The 26688-nt window shown below is 42.6% G+C and overlaps 1 protein-coding gene and 1 pseudogene across 3 annotated transcripts in view; one reads left to right on the forward strand and one right to left on the reverse strand.

Moving 5' to 3' along the window:
* Nucleotides 1–26688, forward strand: part of CAP2 (cyclase associated actin cytoskeleton regulatory protein 2) — a 162694-nt gene that overhangs the window by 128854 nt on the left and 7152 nt on the right. For all 3 annotated transcript variants that reach the window (XM_016954960.3, XM_063812799.1, XM_016954961.3), the window contains 4 exons: nt 15116–15305; nt 16817–16992; nt 18679–18802; nt 18903–18985. In XM_016954960.3, coding sequence (XP_016810449.1) covers nt 15116–15305; nt 16817–16992; nt 18679–18802; nt 18903–18985 — 573 coding nt within the window. The remainder of the gene's footprint in view (nt 1–15115; nt 15306–16816; nt 16993–18678; nt 18803–18902; nt 18986–26688) is intronic.
* LOC107975076 (large ribosomal subunit protein uL30-like) lies at nt 6660–7495 on the reverse strand (annotated as a pseudogene).

The raw sequence follows: 26688 nt of genomic DNA on the forward strand, positions 1-26688 counted from the left end.
CAGTTGTCTAATTTGATGGATTATTTCTTATGGCTTCAATTTCTGCCTTTTGAAATTTGGGGTATTTGTGAATTTTCATTTTAATCTGTGCTATATCTTCAATAGAATAGGTGAAAAATAGTCAAATATCTCCAATTTCACACACAGTCATTAAGAGCTGTACTGTGAAGCTCTAAGTAAATGTGTTCTATTTAGAACTGTTTTTATTATCTCATAAATACCTTTGAGTTTTAGTGTCAGTTGATAATGATGCAGGGAAGGTGAACCCCAAAAGTGGGGCTTAGCCAGGAGGGTTCTTGGCTTTGCCCAGGCGAGAATTCAAGGGTGAGCCAGCGGTGTTAGACAGCAGCTTCTATGGCAGCAGCAGTGTGCAGCAGCAGCAGGGGGACCATAGGAACTGTGCTCAGAGTAGCAGCTCAGGGACCATTCTGCCGTTATATTTATATTCACTTTTAATTATAGGCAAATTAAGGGGGAAGTTATTCAGAAAGTTCTAGAAAAGAGGTGATAACTTCCAGGTCATTGCCATGGAAAGGGGTAGTTAGTAACTTCCAGGTGTTGCCATGGCAATGGTCAACTGACATGGCCCTGGTGGGCATGTCTCCTGGAGAGGTGCTTTCACCTCTTTCCCCAATTGCAGCGAGTCTTCAGTCTGGTTTGGCATTCAAGTCCTGCCCAGCCCCAGTCAAGCCTGCCTCATACCTTAATAAGAATCTATAAATATTTTAGAGTATTTCTTTTCTTTTCTTTTTTTTTTTTTTTTTCAGTTGGAGTTTCGCTCTTGTCACCCAGGCTGGAGTTCAGTGGTGGCATGATCTTGGCTCACTGCAACCTCTGCCTCTCGTGTTCAAGCGATTCTCCTGCCTCAGCCTCCCGAGTAGCTGGGATTACAGGTGTGCGCCACCACACCTGGCTAATTTTTGTACTTTTTTTTAAAATAGAAATGGGGTTTCACCATGTTGGCCAGGCTGGTCTCGAAATCCTAACCTCAGGTGATCCTCCCGCCTTGGCCTCCCAAAGTGCTGGGATTACAGGCATGAGCCACCACACCTGGCCATTTTAGAGTATTAAATCTCTCTCTCCATCAATCAAAATAGTAGTAGCTTTTAAAGCTGCCTACTTTAATGGTCAGTATTATTTTATTTACCAGAACTTTTTCATAATCAAGAATTCAAAGCTCTCTAAAGTAAGGGCTAGCAAGTTAATATACATTTCTTGAACCTGCGAGGCGGTTGAACCTGCGAGGCGGAGGCTGCAGTGAGTATAGATCACACACTGCACTCTTGCACTCCAGCCTGGGTGACAGAGCAAGATTCCATCTCAAAAAAAAAAAAAAAGAAAGAAAAAAGAAGCTTCTCCAACCTCTGCTTATCACCATACCCACCACAAGCTGGAAGTTATCCTTCCGTCCTCAGCAGCTGCATAGCACTTCTTATACTCTCCATTTCTTTTGTGATGCTTAGCATTTCCTACCTTATACAGCAGTTATTTTCTCATTCAGTAACATGTTTATGAAGCACTTACCATGTTTCAGGCACTGTGCCACATTGAAACATGGAATTCCCTCCTAAGAGAGTTCCAAAAACCCTACAAAAGGAGGAAAGACACATTTTGGTTGAGGCTTGAAGGCTGTTTTCCAGATAGTCAGTTGGGCAAGAGCCTTCCAAACTAGGCACACCCTGAGCAAAGACTCAAAGTCTGGGAGCCAAGTGCCTGCCACGTCTGGGAACACAGAAGTATCCTCTCTTCCTAAACTATGAGCTCATTGAATGCAGTCTCCATTTCCAGTTCAGCCTGAGATCAGTAGCAGTGACTGGTACCCTGGTTCTGGGACAGCAGTGACTTGAAAACAGATAGGATTCAAACACATTTGCTAAATCCACTGTATTCATTTGTCATCACAATGAAATTTCCAAAGCGTTAGTCCATTAACTATAGATCATGTCTGTTTTTCAAAAGCTGCATAAAAATATGTCTTTTTTTTTTTTTTTTTTTATGATGGAGTCTCGCTCTGTCACCCAGCCTGGAGTGCAGTGGTGTGAACTCAGCTCACTGCAACCTCCACCTCCCGGGTTCAAGCTATTCTCCTGCCTCAGCCTCAAGAGCGGCTGGGATTACAGGCATGCACCATCACACCCGACTAATTTTTGTATTTTTAGTAGAGACAGCGTTTCACCATGTTGGCCAGGCTGGTCTCAAACTCCTGACCTCAGGTGATCCGACCTTCTCTGCCTCCCAAAGTGCTGGGATTACAGGCGTCAGCCACCGCACCCAGCCAAAATGTGTCTTTCCTTCTGTCCAGTGATAGGAATGGAATGTACAATGCATTTTATTCAGGAACACCCATCAGCCGCCCACACCTCCTCTGCTCCTGTCCCTTGTCACCCACTGCCTTTCATTCTCAGTTGGTATAAACTCAGGAAACAGAAGGTAGTATTAACTTAAGCAAAAACTGTTTTCTTAAAAAGGGAAATGGGGGAAGGTGCAGATTATCTTCTAAAGGTAAAACAAACCCTTCATAAAACAGAACACACAGGCTGGGCGTAGTGGCTCCCGCTTGTAATTCCAGCACTTTGGGAGGCTGAGGCAGGCAGATCCCCTGAGGTCAGGAGTTCGAGACCAGCCTGGCCAACATGGTGAAACCCCGTCTCTACTAAAAATACAAAATTAGCCGGGCATGGTGGCGCATGCCTATAGTCCCAGCTACCCGGGAGGCTGAGGCAGGAGAATCGCTGGAACCCAGGAGGCGGAGATTGCAGTGAGCTGAGATCACGCTACTGCGCTCCAGCCTGGGCGACAGAGCAAGACTCTGTCTCAAAAAAAAAAAAAAAAAAATAGAACACATAGGCAAGCCCTGGCCACAGTTTATTGGTCCAGTCTGCACCCTTGATGCAAACTGAGCATCCCTAAATAAACAAAATGCGTATATAATATGGAGCCAAAGGTAACTAATCTTTCTAACAGCTATTATTTTGCCTTAACCCCTACCTCTACTATCTACTAAGTATAGATAATTGGAGAAAGTACAGTCGTTTCTGTATGCCCCTGAAATCTGAAAGAAAAAAACCTGAATTTAGTGGTAGTTCAGACTTAGGCCCTTCTGGCCAAATGAAGTAGCTGTCCAGCTAATTCAAGCCACATGTCCCTCTTGGTCTTTATATAACTGTTGGGCCTCTTGAGTTTGTTTCTTTGATGAGTATACTCTGCTATCTTTAACCCTGGAAAGTTTTCCCATGGAAAATTTAATTTTATCTTTCCTTTTTTATGAGAAATTGTATTCTCAAGCTGGCAGACAAGAAGAAAAGACAATCTGGAAATTCCAGATTTGATCTAAATGTCAGCAAAGCCAAACTAATAATTATGGCCACATATCAAGGCAATTTATGCAGAATATATGGATCACTTGAGCATATTAGATTGTGTTCATTATATTCTTTTTCATTTTTGTTCTCTTTCTTTTTTTTTTTTTTTTTGAGACAAAGTCTTGCTCTGTCGCCCAGGCTGGAGTGCAGTGGCACGATCTCGGCTCGCTGCAGTCTCGCCTCCCGGGATCAAGCGATTCTTGTGCCTCAGCTTTCTGAGTAGCTGGGATTACAGGTTGTGCCACCATGCCCGGCTAATTTTTATATATTTTGTAGAGATGAGGTTTCACCATGTTGGCCTGTTGGCCAGGCTGGTCTCGAACTCCTGACCTCAAGCGATCCACCTGCGTTGGCCTCCCAAAGTGCTAGGATTACAGGCGTGAGCCACCGTGCCTGGCCGTGTGTTCATTATATTCTTCTGGACTCTACTCTGAGGGCTTGGTCTGCTTTTATCAAAAATTTTTACTTTGAGCATGTAGAAAAGAAATCACCACCTATGTTTTTAGAAGGGCCACATCTGGGTATACAGGTAGCAGTTTGAGTACCCATACAGCCATTCTGTTTTTGACTTCAGTACACTATTTAATAAATTACCTGAGATATTCAACCCTTTATTGTAAAATAGGCTTGGTGTTAGAAGGTTTTGCCCAACCGTGGACTAATGTAAGTGTTCTGAACACTTTTACATTAGCCTAGGCTAAGCTATGAGGTTCAATAGATTAGGTGTATTAAATGCATATTTGACTATTACAATATTTTCAACTTATAATAGGTTTATGGGACGAAACCCCATTATAAGTCAAGGAGCATCTGCATAAATTAGAGAAAAACAAACATAAAGACACTAAGTTACTGGTTTACAGGTACTAATATAGACAGCACATGTTATTCCCAGGCTGTTTTCTGATTTTAAGCTGTTGTTACTTCTCCAAAGCAACTTTGCTTTCTGCTCTGTCTTTTTTTCATGTACTGCCAAAGCTCAGATCTTTCCAGGTCATCAAAGGAGTGACATACAGGGACCACAGGAGGGTGGGAGGAGTGGAGAATCATGAAACCATCAGAAATCATCGACGAAACCATGAGATCTGAGTTTTTTGACCTTTCCCCTGGTCTTTGTATCTTGGGATAAGGGTGTTTGGAGCTTTGCCTCTGAAGAAAACGGATCCAAATGGGCCCCACAATTCCTTCATATTTGTGGGACTGTCTTTTTATTTTGACTGTATTTAAGGACTGTTAGTACTTTCATGGAAATCTGAAATTCCAGTAGTGTTCTGTTTTCCCCAAATTGACTTTTAAAAAATTATTAATAAACATATATTTAAAATATTATACAGCACTTCACTGTGGTATTATTAACAATTCTGTGTTCTTGGAAAGGCCCCCAGAAACTTTGTTTTTATTGACAGAAGTCTCAAAATTCTAAGAAGTGGAGCCGGGTGCAGTGGCTTACGCCTGTAATCCCAGCACTTTGGGAGGCCAAGGCAGGAGGATCACTTAAGCCCAGGAGTTTGAAACCAGCCTGGGCAATGTGGTGAGACCCCATCTCTACAAAAAAAAATTTTTTTAATTCCAATAAATGATAAAAATAAGAGAATGGAGACAAAAGTCATAAATTCAATTCAGTTACACTCACATTATACAGGATGATCATCTTTTAGTTTTATGTGCGCCTTTTTACTTGACTATAGTTGTCTTCTAATAAAAGTGTGCTATAAATATGAATGTAAAATTTGCAAGTTATTACGGAAATTAACAAATTTGGAAAGGTGTCAGTTTCACTAAGTTATTGATCAATGTACATCTTGCATAAAATAGAAAGAAATTAAGTTTTGACATTGAAAATATAAACACACCCTGGCTGGGCGTGGTGGCTCACGCCTGTAATCCCAGCACTTTGGGAGGCCAAGACAGGCGGATCATGAGGTCAGGAGATCGAGACCATCCTGGCTAACATGGTAAAACCCCGTCTCTACTAAAAATACAAAAAACTAGCCGGGCATGGTGGCAGGTGCCTGTAGTCCCAGCTACTCAGGAGGCTGAGGCAGGAGAATGGCGTGAACCTGGGAGGTGGAGCTTGCAGTGAGCCGAGATCGCGCCACTGCACTCTGGCCTGGGCAACAGAGCAAGACTCCATCTCAAAAAAAAAAAAAAAAAAATATATATATATATATATATAAACACATCCTACAGTATGAATTTGTGAAGGAAGACCATCTGATTTATGTGTATAAAACATTAGGTCTGTTCTAAAACTGGTAGTTGTTTCTTTTAATCACTCCCTCCTATTATGCTATATGAGAGGCTTATCATGTTCATGTTTTATGTTCCATATTACACAAGGCCATTTGGGATTCTTTGTCTTTGGAAAAATTGATAAAGAGTATTTTATTAAAATATTCAGTTGTCACTTTGGGAGGCCAAGGTGGGAGCCTCTCTTGAGCCCAGGAGTTCGAGACCAGCTTGGGCAACATAGTGAGACCAAAAAAAAAAAAAGTTCCATTGTAAAGCATTGTTAGTCTCTATAGTTGTAGCATGAAGATGTAAGTGTACTTGTGATTGAAATGGCTTTGTGATTTTGAAACTGCTTTTAGTTTTTGAGACGGGGTCTCTGTCTCCCAGCTAGAGTGCAGTGGTGCCATGATAGCTCACTGCAGCTCAATCTCCCGGGCTCAAGCAATCCTCCCACCTCAGCCTCCCAGCTCCCAGGTACCTGAGACCACAGGCACATAACCACCACACCCGGCTAATTTTTTTACTTTTAGTAGAGACAGGATCTCACTATGTTGCCTATGCTGATCTCTAACTCCTGAGCTCAAGTGACCCTTCCACCTCAGCCTCCCAAAGTACTGGGATTACTTTACTTTACTGAGATGAGCTACTGCACTGGGCCTAAACTGCTTTTAAAGTGTATGATTGGAGACCTATAAGTTGTCACTGCTACCTAGAGATCATTAATGGTAAGCCGGGTGGTTATTGGGCCAGGATGGTTCAGAGATGGGCAGTTAAAGAGAATCTAACCGACAAACAGAAGGTAGTGTGTGTTTGTGTCCATGAAGGACAGTTCGAGGAGGGCTCATAAAGGAAGGATGAGGGAGAGGAAATACCCATGAACAGTGCCACGGCATGTCAGCTGTTTCATTTTGTGGCTTTATGTACAATCTCCACAAATATGTAAAGACAGGTGGCTCACAACAGTACTCCCACTAAGCTAGCTCTGTGGAAGAAACATCTTAACAAAAATTGTTCTGTGAGCAACATAATCCACCTGTTCCAAGAGACTGTCAGGTGATATTTTTTTCATTTTTTGGTCTCCTGCTTTTTTTTTTTCAATTTGAGAGCAGGTACTGTTTATTAACTGACCAGCTTAGAAAAATAATCATGGTAGACACCTTAGTTCATTCTTCTAATAAGCCTGTTGATCTGGTCCTCCCTGTTGCCAGCATCTCCACCTTCTACAAAATGGGTGGTCTTTTTCTTCATTCCGCCTCATGGAGAAGATAATTTGAAGGGCCACAGGAAGTTATTTGCTTCTTTGAAGTGTTTTCCAATGGTATAGATGTCATGAATCAGATCCTCCCTGCAGATGATGCCGTATTTACCAAGAGATTGAGCCATCAAAGCCTCATCTGTCAACGCAATTCGCTTCTTACTGATTTTGCCATAACCACACTTATAGATTAGTTCATTTACCGACTTCAGACTTGGGTACCCCCATGCAGTGTATGGCTCTACAATCCTCAGCATGTTAACTGAAGCCTTGTTGAGCTTCACAAAAGTTCTGTTGAAGATTTGACGAAGGGAAGAAGCTGCAACACCTTTCAGACCTTTGGGCTCCCACCACTGATACCTCTGATCCTGATGACAAACGCCAATTTGGGTTCTGCAGGTACATAGAAGTTGCCAGCTTTTCTTGCCATCCTCGCCATTTGAATTTCAGTTCTGTACATCTGCCTATATTCCTTGTGATAGTGCTTCACTTTTTCATAGATAAGCTTCTTCCTTGCCTTTCAAAGCATCTTTTGGACAAACTTCTTTCTCAGGTGCTTGATCTTCAGCTCTGCGAAATTCCTTCGCTTTTTCTTAAGCGTTTCTGGCACAGCAGGAATCTTCTTCTTCTCTTCTACACCTTCCATGGTTCCAGCCAGAAAAAGAGTGGTTTCTGCTTCTTAAAAATGGGTAAGAACACTAATAGGTTGCCTGACCTGTACTTAAAGTTGGAGATCAATGTCGTCTATATACATTCCCCCCATGCTTAAAGCCCTTCAGCTTCTCCTTTTAGGATAAAGATACCTGCAAATCACCCAGACCGTCCTGAGGAGAGCTGGTCACTTCCACCTTTGCACCCCAGCATCCCTCATGCATGTGATGTGTGGTTCATATCACACTTCATCTACAATTACTTCTTTGTGCATTTGCCACCTCCACTAGATTATGAGCTTCTTAAAAAACAGAACGTATGCCTGTTTCCTCATCGAGTATGCCATTCCCAGCAAGGTAGCCCTTGGTAAATGTTTGTTTAGTGGACTGACAAAGCAGCCTTAGTTATTCAATTCACTTTTAATCCAACTATTAAGAGTTAGATTCTACTCAAACCAAATTCTCTACTACCTCTATTGTTGGGTTTGAAAATCTTTATTTTTTTTTATTTTTATTTTTTTTGGAGGCAGAGTTTCGCTCTATCCCCCAGGCAGGAGTGCAGTGGCATGATCTGGGATCACTGCAACCTCCGCCTCCCGAGTTCAAGTGATTCTCCTGCCTCAGCCTCCTGAGTAGCTGGGATTACAGGTGTGTGCCACCGTGCCTGGCTAATTTTTGTATTTTTAGTAGAGACAGGGTTTCACCATGTTGGCCAGGCTGGTCTCGAACTCCTGACCTCAGGTGATCCGCCAGCCTCGGCCTCCCAAAGTGCTGGGATTACAGGCGTGAGCCACCGCACCCAGCTGGGTTTGAAAATCTTAGAGTTTAGGTAGGGTGCAGTGGCTCACGCCTGTAATCCCAACACTTTGGGAGGCCGAGGTGGGTGAATCATTTGAGGCCAGGGGTTTGAGACCAGTCTGGCCAACATAGTGAAACCCCTTCTCTACTAAAAATTCAAAAAAATTAGCCAGGCGTGGTGGCAGGCACCTGTAATCCCAGCTACTGGGAGGCTGAGGCAGGAGAAATCACTTGAACCCAGGAGGTGGAGGTTGCAGTGAGCCAAGATCGCGCCACTGCACTCCAGCCTGGGCGACTGAGTGATACTCAAAAAAAAACACACACACACACACACAAAACTGGAAGTGTTGGCCAGACGTGGTGGCTCACGCCTGTAATCCCAGCACTTTGGGAGGCTGAGGCAGGCATAACACCTGAGGTCGGGAGTTCAAGACTAGCCTGACCAACATGGAGAAACCCTGTCTCTACTAAAAATACAAAAAATTAGCTGGGCATGGTGGTACACTCCTGTAATCCCAGCTACTCGGGAGGCTGAGGCGGGAGAATCACTTGAACCCGGGAGGTGAAGGTTGCGGTGAGCCGAGATCACACCGTCGCACTCCAGCCTGGGCAACGAGCAAAACTCCATCTCAACACCCCCCACCAAAAAAAAAAAAAAAAAAAAAAAAAAAAAAAAGAACTTGGAAGTGTTTTCCCTTTCATAATAAAATCTAAAGTAATAAAGCGATTAGTATTTCAAGAAGTAACATTTAATGAAAACAAATTTTGATGTACATTAATATAGAACTATATTAAATAGAGTATACTTATATATAGTATATGTATCCAAAAAAATCACAAACCTTCCACACACTGCATATTGGTTTCATTATTTCATAGCTACAGTTCATATATTTAAAAATAGAGGAGGCAGCTGTTCCCAGGACAGCTGAAATTAACTTAGAGAAAGGGATTTGCACTACAATAGCTTTTTAAAAAGTCTTTGTGCCAATTTTAAAAAAGTATATAATTGAATATCTGCTCTCAAAATTAATCTTAATAGACCTTAAATGCAGCATTTTTCGGCGTTGTGCTGTGTTCTTGCAACAGAAGTGAACTTTTGTACTCGAATATGGGCATTTAAAATCATAGATGAGCAGCTTTTCTTTCTTTTTTTTTTTTTTGAAATGGAGTCTCCCTCTGTCACCAGGCTGAAGTACAGTGGCATGATCTCGGCTCACTGCAACCTCTGCCTCCTGGGTTCAAGCGATTCTCCTGCCTCAGCCTTCTAAGTAGCTGGGACAACAGGCGTGTGCACCACGCCGAGCTAATTTTTGTATTTTTAGTAGAGATGGGATTTCACCCTGTTGACCAGGATGGTCTTGATCTCCTGACCTCGTGATCCACCCACCTCAGCCTCCCAAAGTACTATGATTACAGGCGTGAGCCACTGCGCCCAGCCTCATTTTTTTAAGTTGTAAAACATTGTTACAATGACTCCAATAGAATGTACTTTTTCATTATTCCCAGTCTGAGGCGCTAAGATACTTAAGTGACTCATTTCATCAACGTAACAAAGTTGTTTTTTAAAAAAGCATTTGTGTATGGATCACTGCTCCTTAACTAAGGTTAAGTCTGTCTCCCTTCAGGCTCCTAGGCCAGGATACCTCCATTCAGTTCTCAACTTCACTTTCCTGTCCATGTGGCTTTGTGCAAGTCACATGACATCAGAATCCTGTAGGTCCTGGAAGCTTTTAGATGTATGATTCTACATTGTAGAAATAAAATGAAACTAACTGTTAGGATAAAACATACTGTAAAAGAATTTGTTATTAAGAAAAGCCTTCTTTTGAGAAGGACCAGAAATATTCTGATAATTTACAAGTAAACAACATCTCTTATTTGGTGTCTTTGTTGAATTCTCCATGTGCAGATCCAACCATATAGCTTGTGTTCATTCTGCAGAGGCACGAATGCAGTCTGCAGGCTATGGCTGCAGTTTCTCAAGACTGTCACTGGTAAATGGTAGGGAAGAGAACCCTGTCATGTCTTACCCATCTCAGTCAGGTTCCTGGGCAGGTACTGTTAGTTCAGAGGCTCTTCCTAGCCCTCGTTCTTGGCACTGCCTAGATAAGGTTTGCCCATCTGGGAGCGATCCTTTTGTATCTCTAGACTGACCTAACTCAGATTGTAAAGGATACAAAATCTTCCCTCCGCCCGTGCCCCCTCTCCTGTGAGCTCTGCTGTCCCACAGAGCCTGTTCTCCCACAGTTGCCCACTGGGATGGAGAAGTAGTGGATCACTCGATGGGCACCCAGGGCTGCAGGCTCTGATCTGATCCTTTCCTTCTCATCCAGTCTAGACAACCTGGTACATTACCTCTGCCATGAGAGTCTAACTTTAAAATGAAATCACCCTGAGGGGTCGTGTTTTTCAATCTCTAGTCTCCAGAAGACAGGTCACAACCCTATCTCAGAACAGCTTGAGCCCTAGACGGAGAGTCAAGATCTGGGTACATGTACCCCACTACTGCAACCAGTGGGTACGCAAGAAAAATGAACCAGGCAAGAGGCCAGTTTCTAGAAGCAGGGCACAGAGTCACAACAAAACCAGCATCCAGGGTGACTTAATTGTCAAAGCACAAGACATCTTATATTCCCATAGGATCAAGACTGGTTCCAGAGGTGCTGTAGGAGCTCAGTCAACTGCTAAAAGGCATCGGGGGATGGAACAAGGGGTTGTGGAGATAAAAACTGAGCCAGATATCGCACCACTTCCCAATACTTCTGTTGCATTTATTCTAGCCGGAGGCCCACAGGCTGCACTACATTTGAGTCAAGGTAGCCCAGACCTTCCTTTAATTTGGCTAATGACTTTTTTTTTTTTTTTTGAGATGGAATCTCACTCTTGTCACCCAGGCTGGAGTGCAGTGGCGCGATCTCGGCTCACTGCAACCTCTCCCTCCCAGGTTCAAGCAATTCTATTGCCTCAGCCTCCTGAGTAGCTGGGATTACAGGTGCCCACCACCACGCCAGGCTAATTTTTGTATTTTTAGTGGAGACGAGGTTTCGCCATGTTGGTCAGGCTGGTCTTGAACTCCTGACCTCAGGTGATCCGCTGCCTCGGCCTCCCAAAGTGCTGGGATTATAGGCGTGAGCCACCGTGACTGGCCATGACTTTTTTTTTTTAAGTCCAAATATAGCATAAAAGATTTCCCTGAAGAAGGCTTTAGAATCAAGGAGATATGTGATTCAATAATGTCTTTACCATTGACTGGCCATTTAATATTGAATTTAAACAGCCTTTCTGATTTCCTGCCGTATTTTCTGTTAAAGAGATATTTCAGTACAGTCCCAGTAATATGGTTGTCATAATTAAGATTAATTTCAACCCATAGGAAAGAATGGTTATTCCCAAACTTGTCTACAGATTGGAATCACCTAGGGAAGGTCCAAAAATACAGATGCCTATGTTGCTACCTCCTCCACCCACAAGAGTATTTCTGTGACACAGCCTAGTTGTCTTTGGAATTTTTGGCCTCCCAAAGTGCTGGGATTACAGGCGTGAGCCACCACACCCAGCTAATTTTTGTATTTTTAGTAGAGACAGTGTTTCACCATGTTGGCCAGGCTGGTCTTGAACTCCTGACCTCAGGTGATCCACCCAGCTCGGCAACCCAAAGTGCTGGGACTACATACAGGTGTGAGCCTCCGCGCCTAGCCTCCTCTCTGTTTCTTCTTGGGACATCTGAAGACAGTGTCAGGCTGTGATTCCACTTGTGGCCAGACATAGGAGAATGTAGAAAGTTCTCCTGTCATGTGCTGTAATCTCCCACAGAATGAGAAGAGACGGAGGCAAAGATAAGTGACTTTGCAAGGGGCAGCTCACGGAGATCCAGTGAAGGGAACATCTAATCAGTTTGATTTCGAGTCCACTGTATGGTAAAGCACCTGAATGCTAATTGAAAAGTAACCTTGGAAACAAGAGCCCGGTATTGTGCTCTTGCTGGGGCTGATATGGGAATGAGCCAGGACATACAAAGGATTAGACCAAGACGGAGTTTCAACTGGTCCTGAGTTCCCTTATTTTTTGGCTTTTATTTTCAACTTTGTAGCATTAAATCCTTTGTCTCGCGTTCCTGGGCCAGCCATCTGAATGTATCAAAGTTCCAAAAAGTTGAATATGTGGCTTTTTAGTTTCAGTGTCCTTTAATGGCTCTTGGAGAGAGAGTCTCTGAATTCTGAGAGCTAGGGAACCATCTAAATCATTTTAAGATTTAGAAGCCAGCATCATCTTCCCTTTACACAAAATAGGACTATAAAGCTGCAGTGTTTCAGATGTTGGGGGAAGGGGCTGTCCCTTCACCGGCTGTATGAGTTATGATGTGCTTATGAGTAAAAGTATTACTCCGTGGTTCTCAGTGTCTGAGGACTGGAATACTGTTTGATGTCCAAAGCTTATATTATACTCTCTTTCTGATTCAGAGCAAATTCTCAAATTTTATCCCAGTAACATAGAAAACATTTCAAATACTGGTGAGAAAAATGGTCAGTCTCAGGAACTGTGAAATCATTTTCTACTTGACCTAAGAAACCTGATGGAATTAGGCTGCTCTTTCTTAGAAACAAAGACCATTGCAAATTAAACTTCAGGAGATGAGCCCTCCAGCCTGCAGGGTTTCTAAAACATGCATTCTGAATAAGACAATTATATTTTATTTTCAGGGTAATTCTACACTTAATAGGAATTATGTAAGTGCTTTGAAAATAGCATGTTGTTTTGTTTTGTTTTGCTTTGAGACAGGGTCTCACTCTCTGTTTTCCAGGCTGGGGTACAGTGGTGTGATCTCAACTCACTGCAACCTCTGCCTCCCAGGCTTAGGTGATCCTCCCACCTCAGCCTCCGCAGTAGCTGGGACTACAGGCATGCATCACCATGCTCAGCTAATTTTTTGTATTTTTCGTAGAGACAGGGTCTCACTTTGTTGTCCAGGCTGGTTTCAAACTCCTGGCTCAAGTGATCCAAGCAATCTACCCTTCTCAGCTTCCCAAAATGCTAGGATTACAGGCATTAGCCACCATGCCCGAGCCAGCGTGTTTTGTTTTGTTTTGTTTTTAACTGAAAACTACTACAGATTAAGAATTGCTGATTTTGATACAATAAGGATATTCTGTTTTCATTAATATTTGGCACTTAGGTAATGTTTTACCTTTCATATTTGATGTTGAAAATTGATGAGTCCAAGCCACATTTCCATTACTCGCAATTTTTTAAGCTTCGTGACTATTGAATTTGTTTATAGTTCCCTATTATAGGTATACAGTTCTACTTGAGGGTTCAAAAGTAAAACAGGGCCGGGCACAGTGGCTCATACCTGTAATCCCAGCACTTTGGGAGGCTGAGGCGGGTGGATAATCTGAGGTCAGGAGTTCGAGACCAGCCTGACCAACATTGCAAAACCCTGTCTCTACTAAAGATACAAAAATTAGCTGGGCTTGGTGATGCATGTCTTTAATTCCAGCTACTCAACAGGCTGAGGCAGGAGAATTGCTTGAACCTGGGAGACTGATGTTGTAGGGAGCCGAGATCACACCACTGCACTCCAGCCTGGGCAACAGAACAAGACTCCATCTCAAAATTAAATAAATAAAAGTAAAACAGTATATAGGCCAAGTTTATGGTATATGTGTGTTTCTATCCTCCCAGTTTTAAGTTCTGTGAAAATATCACAGATATACAATATTTTGGATATTTTCCAAAATATTAAAACTGGTACTTTGGGAGGCCAGGGCAGGAGGATTACTTAAAGCCAGGAGTTCAAGACCAGCCTGGGCAACATAGTGAGACCTCATCTCTCAAAAAAAAAAAAAAATTAAAAATTAGCCAGTTAGAGTGGCACAAGCCTGTTGTCCCAGCTATTCAGGAGGCTAAGCCAGGAGAATCGCTTGAGCCCAGGAGTTTGGGGCTGCAGTGAGCTATGTTCATGCCACTGCACACAGCCTGGGCAGTAGAGTGAGACCCTGTCTCCTTAAAAAAAAGCAAAACTGAACTAAAGCAAGTCTCTCTCTTGTCTATCATGTCTTATTGCCATTTGAATTTGTTAGGCTTTCATACTGAAAACAAAGGTTGTGCTTTACATAGCAGTGAAAATAAGAATAACCATAGCTCTTGGATCAGGAAGAATCTAATTTTCAGTTGGTTCACTAACAGCCAACATTTGATGAAAAGTCATATGGATCCTGGACCCTCATTACCTTCGGGTTTGACAAGCATCCCGGTCACATATGCTCCTTGTTTGGGGGTCAGTTTGCGGCAGGCATATCCTGCCTGCAATCAGGTCCAGAGAGTTTCTGTATCTCTCTCTTTCACTGCTTAAAAAGGTTCGGAAACATCCAATCACCACTGAATATTTTTACCCTTCCCCACACCCCATTGGTGGTTACAGTTTCCAGTGTCTCAAAAGAGCTAATCGTTTTATCAATTGGATCACTTTTTTCTTGTGATTCTAAATTGGCCAAGGCCCAGTGTCATTTAGATCCTGAGCCTTGGACCTGGACTTGGGAGTATGGCTCATTTGCCTCTGATTTGGCAGCAGGGCTCATTGCCGCACAGATCCTACTGACGGGGCCACGCAGCTAAGTCATGTTCCACTTTCCCAAGCTGGAGCTGCCATGGTTCAGATCCTCCCAAACAGACCCATGATGCACAGGTGTGCCCTCTGGGAGCCTTTGCTCAGGCTTCAACCCCACTCCCTCATTGGCAGCAGGTTTCGACTCTCTCGGGCAAAATCCCAGCAAGGGCGCAGTCTCAATGCAATGCTCTGTCTTCTGTCTTCTCAGGGTCCTGTAGCATCCACAGTATCAGCGTTTTCTGCCCTCTCCTCTGGGCCTGGCCTTCCTCCACCCCCTCCTCCTCCGCCTCCTCCAGGGCCACCTCCACTTTTCGAGAATGAAGGCAAAAAAGAGGAATCTTCTCCTTCACGCTCAGCTTTATTTGCCCAACTTAACCAGGGAGAAGCAATTACAAAAGGTGAGAGAGAAAACAAGGCCTTGAAGCTGCCTCCCTTTCCCTCTGGCTCCCAGACACAAAGAGCCACTGGAGCCCCAGTGATGGATACATCACTCCATCCCTGCCTCCAGCATGCAGGGAGAGGGGGAGCTGGTGCTGGGAAGACAGGAGCCTGCCATGTTCCTTATGTCCATGCAGACGGGCTCAGGGGGTCACTGTGTAGACCAGAAAGAAGTATTCAGAGACTCTGGGTTCTAAATGGACCACTGTGCTGCATCCTTGCTTTAGCCCCCAGTGCTTCCACATCATTGTCCACAACCAAGGCATCAAGATCAAGTGAAATAAAAATAAAAATGGCAGGCTGGGCATGGTGGCTCACACCTGTAATCACAGCACTTTGGGAGGCCAAGGCAGGCCTATTGCTTGAGCCCAGGAGTTCAAGACTAGCCTGGGCAACATAGTGAGACCCCATCTTTACCAAAAATAAACAGAAATTAGCTGGGCATTGTGGCGCACACCTGCAGTTCTAGCTACTAAGGAATCTGAGGTGGGAGGATCGCTTGAGCCCAGGAGGTGGGGGCTGCAGTGAGCTGAGATCGCACCACTGCACTCCAGCCTGGGTGACAGAGTGAGATCCTGTCTCTAAATAAATAAAAGTGGCAAACATTAGCTCCTCTGTCCTGAAGCAGTGTACAGGCTTGTCAAAGAATTATATCCCACTATACTGGGCTTGGAGCTAAGAATCCAAAATTCTAAATTTTTCTCTGGCTCCAACTGGTTCTGCTGTGCCTTGTGAAACTCATTTGCAAAGTAAAGGAATGGATTCATAAAGTCAATTCCATATCCTGATGTATACTCACTGGAATGCCCTAACCTTTTAGGCTGTGTCTGGAGAATGATTTAGCCGTAAGAGAAGAAGTAAGACATGATCCTTTTTCGTGAGGTGGTTTGCTCTTTGCAGAATTTTTATCTATCATTTTATCTCCCAACAGAAGAGATTCCTTAAATTAAAAAAAAAAAAAAATACTTGGCCAGTGCAGTGGCTCACGCCTGTAATCCCAGCACTTTGGGAGGCCAAGGAGGGTAGATCACCTGAGGTCAGGAGTTCAAAGACCAGCGTGGCCAACATGGTGAAACCCCATCTCTACTAAAAATACAAAAATTAGCTAAGCGTGTGGTGGTGCATGCCTGTAATCCCAGCTACTTGGGAGGCTGAGGCAGGAGAATCGCTTGAACCCAGGAGGCAGAGATTGCAGTGAGCCGAGATCACGCCACTGCACTCCAGCCTAGGTGACAGAGCGAGACTCCATTTCAAAAAAAAAAACAACAACAACAACTTACAGTGCTTCTGTCAACTCTCAACTTGTACAGGACTCAGCTCCTGCATCCTGACTTGGAGAAAGCACTAGACTGTTTTGAAAGTGGCCTTACCAAAAGTTCTTGTGCTCTTTATTTACATCATGTTGATCTAGCAAGTTAGAGACATTTCCCTTTGCATAAAATAAATGTGTCCATGTGTGTTGTCCTCCTAGGGCTCCGCCATGTCACAGATGACCAGAAGACATACAAAAATCCCAGCCTGCGGGCTCAAGGAGGGCAAACTCAATCTCCCACCAAAAGTCACACTCCAAGTCCCACATCTCCTAAATCTTATCCTTCTCAAAAACATGCCCCAGTGTTGGAGTTGGAAGGAAAGAAATGGAGAGTGGTAAGTGAAGCATTTTAACCTTTATTTTCCTGACGCGCGCCAATGAAAGGACCAACAGCCAAACCATTTACCAAGATCTGAAGGATTTCTTTTTTTTAATTTTTTTATTGATACATAACATTTGTATATATTTATGGGGTACCTGTGATATTTTGTTACATGCGTAGAATGTGTAATGATCGGCACTTTGGGGGTTTGAGGTGGGAGGATCACCTGAGGTCAGGAGTTCGAGACCAGCCTGGCCAACATGGTGAAACCCTATCTCTACTAAAAATACAAAAATTAGCCGGGCATGGTGGCACATGCCTGTAATCCCAGCTACTTGAGAGGCTGAGACAGGAGAATCACTTGAACCCGAGAGGTGGAGGTTGCAGTGAGCCGAGATCACGCCACTGCACTCCAGCCTGGGTGACAGAGTGAGACTCTGTCTCAAAAAAAAAGAATGGGTAATGATCAAGTCAGGATATTTAGGGTGTCCATTACCTTGAGTATTTATCATTTCTATGTGATGGAAACATTTAAAGGCCTCTTTTCTAGCTATTTTGAAATATTTAAGACAGTGTTGTTAACTATATTTACCCTACTCTGCTGTCGAATTAGAATTTATTCCTTCTGACTATATGTTTGCACCCATTAACCACCAAGGTGAAGTGACAGAGGCAAAAACCACTGGCTAGAGTAGAAACCAGGGTGTTTCTGAATGCTTCCATAAACTTTATTTTCACAGGTTCTCATGCATTCTTTTCTTCAACTTTTTAAATTATTTTGTGAGTGGTGGTAAAATACACGTAGCATAAAATGGACTGTTCACCATGTTTAACTGTCCAGCTCAGTGGCATTAAGTCTGTTCATATGGTTGTGCTGCCATCACCACCACCCACTACAGAACTCTTTTCATCTTGTAGAACCAAAAATCTGTACCCTTAAACAATAGCTCCCTATTTCTCCCCCTGCACCCCTCCCAGCCCCTGGCAATTACAATTCTACTTTCTGTCCCTATGAATTTAGCTATTCTTTCTATAAGCTTTTAATCAGGCAGCAAGACAGACCGTTAATATATGGAACTGGGAAGTCTGTGCCCCACTCTGATGTGCTGTGAGATGTTTCGTTCAGTCCCATGGATGGAGGGATTGATACCTCTGTACCCTACTGCTGCCACCCCCTACTGCCCGGGCTAAGTGTGTGAGCAGGACATAGACACTTCAAATGGTAATGAAAGCTGGTGTCTCCTGCTGATCTGGAGGGCTTCCCTAAAGATGAAGAACCAAAGTCCCTGGAGAGTTGTCATCGCCTTGAAAACACAAGGGCTTAGACCACTGCTGTGACCCTTCACCAGCCTGTTTGCCCAACTCCTGTTTGACACAGCAGGTTTTGCTGCATCATCAAGTCCAGACTTGGCATCAAGGCCTCAACAAAAAGCTCTCACATCCCTGCTCCAGCCTCCCACCTGCTAGGGTGCCTGATACCTGATGTTTACAGAGATAGTGACTTGCTTCCAAGAAGTGGTTCCGTTTTTCCCATCCTAACAATGACAGAGTAAGACCTGTGGTTTCATCTATAAGGAGATGGTTCCAAAAGAATATATTGCAAAGCCATACTTCATGCTGAGCTCGTACTAATTTCAGTGTGCAGTGGATTCTGTTTATATATGCTGATGTTTAATATTTGTATTTGTCTTAATTCTAGGAGTACCAAGAGGACAGGAATGACCTTGTGATTTCAGAGACTGAGCTGAAACAAGTGGCTTACATTTTCAAATGCGAAAAATCAACTCTTCAGATAAAAGGGAAAGTAAACTCCATTATAATTGGTAGGGCAGAATTATGGCTCTATGGTTATTATGATGTTTTATAAACAAGCTGTATGTATTTAGTGGAGTTGGTTTTTTGTTGTGTTTTTTCTCCCCCCAGACAACTGTAAGAAACTCGGCCTGGTGTTTGACAATGTGGTGGGCATTGTGGAAGTGATCAACTCCCAGGACATTCAAATCCAGGTAAGCAGAGCCTTTCCAACCACGCTGTAATAAGCAGAGCCTTTCCAACCACGCCGTAATAAGCGGAGCCTTTCCAACCACGCTGTAATAAGCAGAGCCTTTCCAACCACGCTGTAGTAAGCAGCCTTTCCAACCACGCTGTAGTAAGCAGCCTTTCCAACCACGCTGTAGTAAGCAGCCTTTCCAACCACGCTGTAGTAAGCAGCCTTTCCAACCACGCTGTAGTAAGCAGCCTTTCCAACCACGCTGTAGTAAGCAGCCTTTCCAACCACGCTGTAGTAAGCAGCCTTTCCAACCACGCTGTAGTAAGCAGCCTTTCCAACCACACTGTAAGCTGCGGCCTTGCACAGACCATCCACTCTGCCTCCAAGAAGCAGCCTTGCGGCCAGGCGCAGTGGCTCACGCCTGTAATCCCAGCACTTTGGGAGGCCGAGGTGGGCGGATCACGAGGTCAGGAGATTGAGACCATCCTGGCTAACACAGTGAAACCCTGTCTCTACTAAAAATACAAAAACAAAATTAGCTGGGCATGGTGGCAGGCGCCTGTAGTCCCAGCTACTCTGGAGGCCGAGGCGGGAGAATGGCGTGAACCCAGGAGGTGGAGCTTGCAGTGAGCCAAGATCGCGCCACTGCACTCCAGCCTGGGCGACAGAGCGAGACTCCATCTCAAAAAAAATAAAAAAAAAGAAGGAGCCTTGCTCCCCCATGGCCACCTAAAATACTCCTATTCCTGTTCCCTCTGGACACAGCTCTATCATCACCTCCTTGGTAGACCCCTCTCTTACTTCTCAGTGTTAGTTCTTTCTTTTCAATCTCTTCTAACAGATCCCATTTTGTGTTTCCATTACTGGCATACCATCTCAATTTCAAGTACAGCTAACTGGCCAGGCATGGTGGCTCACGCCTGTAATCCCAACACTTTGGGAGGCCAAGGCGGGTGGATCACCTGAGGTCAGGAGTTTGAGACCAGCCTAGCTAACATGGTGAAACCCTGTCTATATTGAAAACACAAAAATTAGCCGGGTGGGGTGGTGGGCGCCTGTAATCCCAGCTACTTGGGAGGCTGAGACAGGAGAATCACTTGAACCTGGGAGGCAGAGGTTGCAGTGAACTGAGATTGTGCCACTGCACTCCAGCCTGGGCAACAGAGAGAGACTCTGTCTCAAAAAAAAAAAAAAAGAAAAAAAGGACAGCTATGTAATCTTTATAGCCCCAGAAACTTGCACAGTACCTGCACATAGTAGGTGTCCAGTAAATGTTTGATGGGTATATGATTTGAGTGAATCAACTAATGCATAAATAAAAGTACTGTGAGACTGTCCTAGTATGATTAGCCCCATTCCAAAGAGAACATTTTTCTCAGGAAAAATTGGTCCTAGATCATGAAGAGGTAAAGTTTTTCTAAAGAATCAGTGAGATCATCAGAAAAACAACTTGAGAAGTAGGGTTGGAGTTGAATTTGCAAAACAGAAGAAAATCTGTGAATTAAAATATATAATAATTTTGATTTAGCCACATGGAATTTTATGATATGCCAAAATCTAAAGGACTTCTTGGTTTTGGCCAATTATAACTTCTATCTTTTTTTTTTTTTTGAGACGGAGTCTCGCTCTGTGGCCCAGGCTGGAGTGCAGTGGCCCAGGCCAGGCGCAATCTCGGCACACTACAACCTGCACCTCCCAGGTTCAAGTGATTCTCATATGCCTCAGCCCCCTGAGTAGCTGGGATTACAGGTGACCACCACCATGGCCCAGCTAATTTTTTGAATATTTAATAGAGACAGGGTTTCGCCATATTGGGCAGGCTGGTCTCAAACTCCTGACCTCAAGTGGTCCACCTGCCTCGGCCTCCCAAAGTGCTGGGATTACAGTCATGAGCCACAGCGCCCAGCCCCAGTTTAGTATTTCTGATCACTACATTTATCCATTTAATAACACTGCTTTCTCTCCAAACTATTACGCATGCAAATTTTAAGGAGGTTGCTCATCTTCAGAAAAAGCCCGGTACTTCAAGGATGATCATGGTTCATAGAAACCTAATGAGACCACACTTTCTGAAGAGCTATTTTGGATGGTGGGAGTTCCTATGTAAAGAAACATGCTTTTTCCTACTTCACATTATTTTTAATTTTAAAAAACTAGAAGTAACAGCAGTGAAGTAATATTTGATGGCAGAGGTGAGAGTACATGTTTAGCCATAGTCATGCAATCATAGTGTGTCACAGTTGAAAAGTATCTTGGAAAGAATGCAACCTAACACACATACCACAAACACACCTTAATTTTAGAGAGTTTATTTCAAGCTCCCTTTCATTCTTAGAAATTAAGCTTAGGTAGCAATGGTGAAACCATATATAAGCAGTTAGCATTTTTTTAATGTAAATACATCACATCCAAAATACACAACCAAGTAAATTAAGTATAAAATGTGAAAATAGGAAGTTCTAAATATTCATCATGTTTTTGGAGGGAGAAAAAAATCTTAAACCAAGAAGAAACAGAGGAAATTTTCAAACAGATAAGCAGATATGTCTACCTAAAAATTTAAAACTTCTGAATTCCATTCAATGGAATACTGTGTAACCATTTTTTTTATTACACTTTAAGTTCTAGGGTACATGTGCACAATGTGCAGGTTTGTTACATATGTATACATGTGCCATGTTGGTGTGCTGCACCCATTAACTAGTCATTTACATTAAGTATATCTCCTAATGCTATCCCTCCCCCTCCCCCCACCCCACAACAGTCCCCAGAGTGTGATGTTCCCCTTCCTGTGTCCAAATGTTCTCATTGTTCAATACCTGTGAGTGAGAACATGCGGTGTTTGGTTTTTTGTCCTTGCGATAGTTTGCTGAGAATGATGGTTTCCAGCTTCATCCATGTCCCTACAAAGGACATGAACTCATCCTTTTTTATGGCTGTATAGTATTCCATGGTGTATATGTGCCACATTTTCTTAATCCAGTCTATCATTGTTGGACATTTGGGTTGGTTCCAAGTCTTTGCTATTGCGAATAGTGCCGCAATAAACATATGTGTGCATGTGTGTTTATAGCAGCATGTTTTATAATCCTTTGGGTATATACCCAGTAATGGGATGGCAGGGTCAAATGGTATTTCTAGTTATAGATCCTTGAGGAATCACCACACTGTCTTCCACAATGGTTGAACTAGTTTACAGTCCCACCAACAGTGTAAAAGTGTTCCTATTTCTCCACATCCTCTCCAGTACCTGTTGTTTCCCGACTTTTTAATGACTGCCATTCTAACTGGTATGAGATTGTGTCTCACTGTGGTTTTGATTTGCATTTCTCTGATGGCCAGTGATGATGAGCATTTTTTCATGTGTCTGTTGGCTGCATAAATGTCTTCATTTGAGAAGTGTCTGTTCATATCCTTTGCCCACTTTTTGATGGGGTTGTTTGTTTTTTTCTTGTAAATTTGTTGAGTTCTTTGTAGATTCTGGATATTAGCCCTTTGTCAGATGAGTAGATTGCAAAAATTTTCTCCCATTCTGTAGGTTGCCTGTTCGCTCTGATGGTAGTTTCTTTTGCTGTGCAGAAGCTCTTTAGTTTAATTAGATCCCATTTGTCAATTTTGGCTTTTGTTGCCGTTGCTTTTGGTGTTTTAGACATGAAGTCCTTGCCCATGCCTATGTCCTGAATGATATAAAAACTCTCAATAAATTAGGTATTGATGGGATGTATCTCAAAATAATAAGAGCTGTTTATGACAAACCCACAGGCAATATCATATTGAATGGGCAAAAACTGGAAGCACTCCCTTTGAAAACTGGCACAAGACAGGGATGCCCTTTTTCACTACTCCTATTCAACATAGTGTTGGAAGTTCTGGCCAGGGGAGTCAGGCAGGAGAAGGAAATAAAGGGTATTCAATTAGGAAAAGAGGAAGTCAAATTGTCCCTGTTTGCAGATGACATGATTGTATATCTAGAAAACCCCATCGTCTCAGCCCAAAATCTCTTTAAGCTGATAGGCAACTTCAGCAAAGTCTCAGGATACAAAATCAATGTGCAAAAATCACAAGCATTCTTATACACCAATAACAGACAAACAGAGAGCCAAATCATGAGTGAACTCCCATTCACAATTGCTTCAAAGAGAATAAAATACCTAGGAATCCAACTTACAAAGGATGTGAAGGACCTCTTCAAGGAGAACTATAAGCCACTGTAACCATTTTTTAAAGTGATCTATAAATACATTTATTGTACTTTATTAGGAGAAAATAACAGTCTTATACCATTATGTAGAGCATGATTTCATTCTTCTAAATGTACTCATGTAAACACATATATATGCACACATATATCTATAGATATATCTATATCTAATAATCCTAGGTAAAAGAAGAGATATACTACATTTCATAACTGAATTGAGTGTCTGTGGAACTCCTATAGCAGAAATCACACTTCATTTGAAACTTCAAAATTCCCATTAAAATTCTGCAGCAATGAAGACGCATAGAAAAAAAAAGAAAGAAAAAGAAAATAAAGTCAGAAACAAGAAGAGAATTCCTCCTGTCATTGCTTCTTGTTCAATAATGCATTGAAAGTTCTAACTGACCGGGCATGGTGGCTCACGCCTGTAATCCCAGCACTTTGGGAGGCCAAGGTGGGCAAATCACGAGGTCTGGAGATTGAGACCATCCTGGCTAACACAGTGAAACCCTGTCTCTACTAAAAATACAAAAAATAAACCAGGCGTGGTGGCGGGTGCCCATAGTCCCAGCTACTCGGGAGGCTGAGGCAGGAGAATGGCATGAACCCGGGAGGCAGAGCTTGCAGTGAGCTGAGATCGCGCCACTGCACTCCAGCCTGGGCAACAGAGTGAGACTCTGTCTCACAAAAAAAAAAAAAAAAAAAAAAAAAAGTTCTAACCTATGCAATAAGATAATGATTGAGAGAGATAAAACTGGAAAAGGAAGAGACAAAAATGCCCTTATTTCCCAACAAAATAAGTGCCTTTATATAAAACCCAAGAGATTCAAGAAACTATAAAATTAAAAAAACACTCAGCAAGATGGTAGGATATAATATGAACATGCAAAAATCAATAGCATTTCTTTCTACCACAAATAAGTTTTAGAAAATGCAATAGAGGCCGAGCGTGGTGGCTCATGCCTGTAATCCCAGCACTTAGGGAGGCCGAGGCAGGCAGATCATGAGGTCAGGAGATTGAGATCATCTTGGCTAACACGGTGAAACCCCATTTCTACTAAAAAATACAAAAAAATAGCTCGTCATGGTGCAGGCGCCTGTAGTCTCAGCTACTCAGGAGGCTGAGGCCGGAGAATCGCCTGAACCTGGGAGGCGGAGGTTGCAGTGAGCCAAGATCCCGCCACTGCACTCCAGCCTGGCAACAGAGCTAGATTCTGTCTCAAAAAAAAAAAAAAAAAAAAAAAAAGAAAGAAAGAAAGAAAAGAAAAGAAAATGCAATAGAAAATAAGGTTGAAACAGCTATTTTGTTGCTAGGTGCAACAAAACTGTGAGGTACCTAGCCAAAAAAGCAAACAGAAATGGGAGATAGTTACAAAGAATGCAAGGGTGATGTTGTAAGTAAATGGACGGGAAGACATCACTATCAATGGTCTCAGCTATTTAATGTGAGTTTAATGAAATTCACCTCAAAATCTCAACAGAGTTTTAAATGAAAAATGGTCTTAAAATTCATTTGGAAAACAAATGGACAAGAATAGCTAAACAGTGTGAAAGATGAATAAGGTGAAGGGACTTGCATGCCTGATATTGACTCATTGTAAAGTGCTATATTGTTAGTGATATACAAAAACAGATAAATGAAACAGACTAGCGAGCCCTGAAATCAATAGATGCATAGATGGAAATTTGTATTTTAGGACAATTGATTATCCGTGTGGGAAAAAAATACACTGGATTCTACCTCACATCATACATAAAAGTAAAATGCTAATTGTGAAAAATAAATACTTGTAAACTTTGATAATAACATGTAGAAGAAAAATTTTATGCCTCAGAGTAGGAAATAAATTAATTAGGGTCAAAAAGCACAAACCATAAAGAAAGTACTGGTCATTTTAACTACATTAAAATTTAAATTATATGTGTAACAGAAGACATCATATGAAGCTGAAAGACAAGCCATGGACTGAAGAAAGATATTTGCAAGGCAGATAATAGAAAAGGATTTGTATCTAGAATTTATAAAGAACTTAAATCAATAAGAAAAAGGCTGCTGGGCACGGTGGCTCACGCCTGTAATCCCAGAACTTTGGGAGGCCAAGGTGGGTGGATCACCTGAAGTCGGGAGTTCGAGACCAGCCTGACCAACATGGAGAAGTCCCGTCTCTACTGAAAATACAAAATTAGCTGGGCATGGTGACACATGCCTATAATCCCAGATACTCAGGAGGCTGAAGCAGGAGAATTGCTTGAACCCAGCAGGCAGAGGTTGTGGTGAGCCAAGAATCGTGCCATTGTACTCCAGCCTGGGCAACAAGAGCGAAACTCCATCTTCAAAAAGAAAGAAAGAAAGAAAGAAAAAGGCTAACAATCTGATAGAAAAATGGGCACAGAATATTAAGGCAATTCAGACAAAAAAGAAAGTGGTTGATAAATATATGAAAATATGTATAACCTACCTAACTAGTAGAAGTATAGATGCCAGTTAATACCACAATTAGTGATGTCTTCTCACACTCATCCATTTTGCATTCAGACTGTCCTTACTTTGCGTGGTGCTAGGTTAACTGAATCTTATGCCTATAGGAACTACAATTTGAGGATTGCCTATATACTAAAGTCTGATGCTATAGGATTGCTAAGGAAGTGAAACAATGAGAACCCTGATATATCAGTGTCGGGGGAGTAAATCTGTGACATTCACTGCAATGCAAATTGGCAGCGTCTAAGAAAGTCACATTCATAGTCTGTGACTGAGTGATTTCACTCTTAGTGTATACACTAAAGAAGCCCCAGCACGTGTGCCAAGGAGACAAATGTAAAAATGTTTATTGCAATATCATTCATAATGGCAATAAAAACAATTTAAATGTCCACCAGTTGGTAAGTTAATAAATAAATCCTCCCAATAGGATACTAGTTGGTAGTTTAACTAGTATAGCAGCTAAAATGAACCGGCCGGGTGCAGTGGCTCACACCTGTAATCCCAGCACTTTGGGAGGCCAAGGCAGGTGGATCACCTGAGGTCAGGAGTTCGAGACAGAGGTGGAGGTTGCAGTGAGCCAAGATGGCGCCATTGCACTCTAGCCTGAGTGACAGAGCAAGACTCTATCTCAAAATAAATAAATAAATAAATAAATAAATAAATAAATAAATAAATAATTTAGAAAAGACATCTAGAAATTACCAAAACATTACTGCAGACACATTATTAAATATAGATATATGTGCCGTATTATTATTTGTGGTAGAGCCCTATGTGTACCTGACCTTGAACTACCCCTGCCTTTTTTTTTTTTTTTGCACTGGGGCTCAATTCCAACTCAGTGTTCAGTGTCTATGGAGAGAGAGGAGGAAACAGAGAACTAGAGTGACCTGGCCAGACTCCCCACAAGGAATTCTTTACATCACTCGCACCATCAACAAGAGTTGCTCCTGGTTTGCAATCCAGCCTTTTCTCCACGGTGAAAGAAGAGATGTCTTTATCGCTTTAATTACCATGACAAGAAGGAAAATTA

The sequence above is a fragment of the Pan troglodytes genome, chromosome 5 (assembly GCF_028858775.2).
Source record: "Pan troglodytes isolate AG18354 chromosome 5, NHGRI_mPanTro3-v2.0_pri, whole genome shotgun sequence".
Lineage (NCBI taxonomy): Eukaryota > Metazoa > Chordata > Mammalia > Primates > Hominidae > Pan > Pan troglodytes.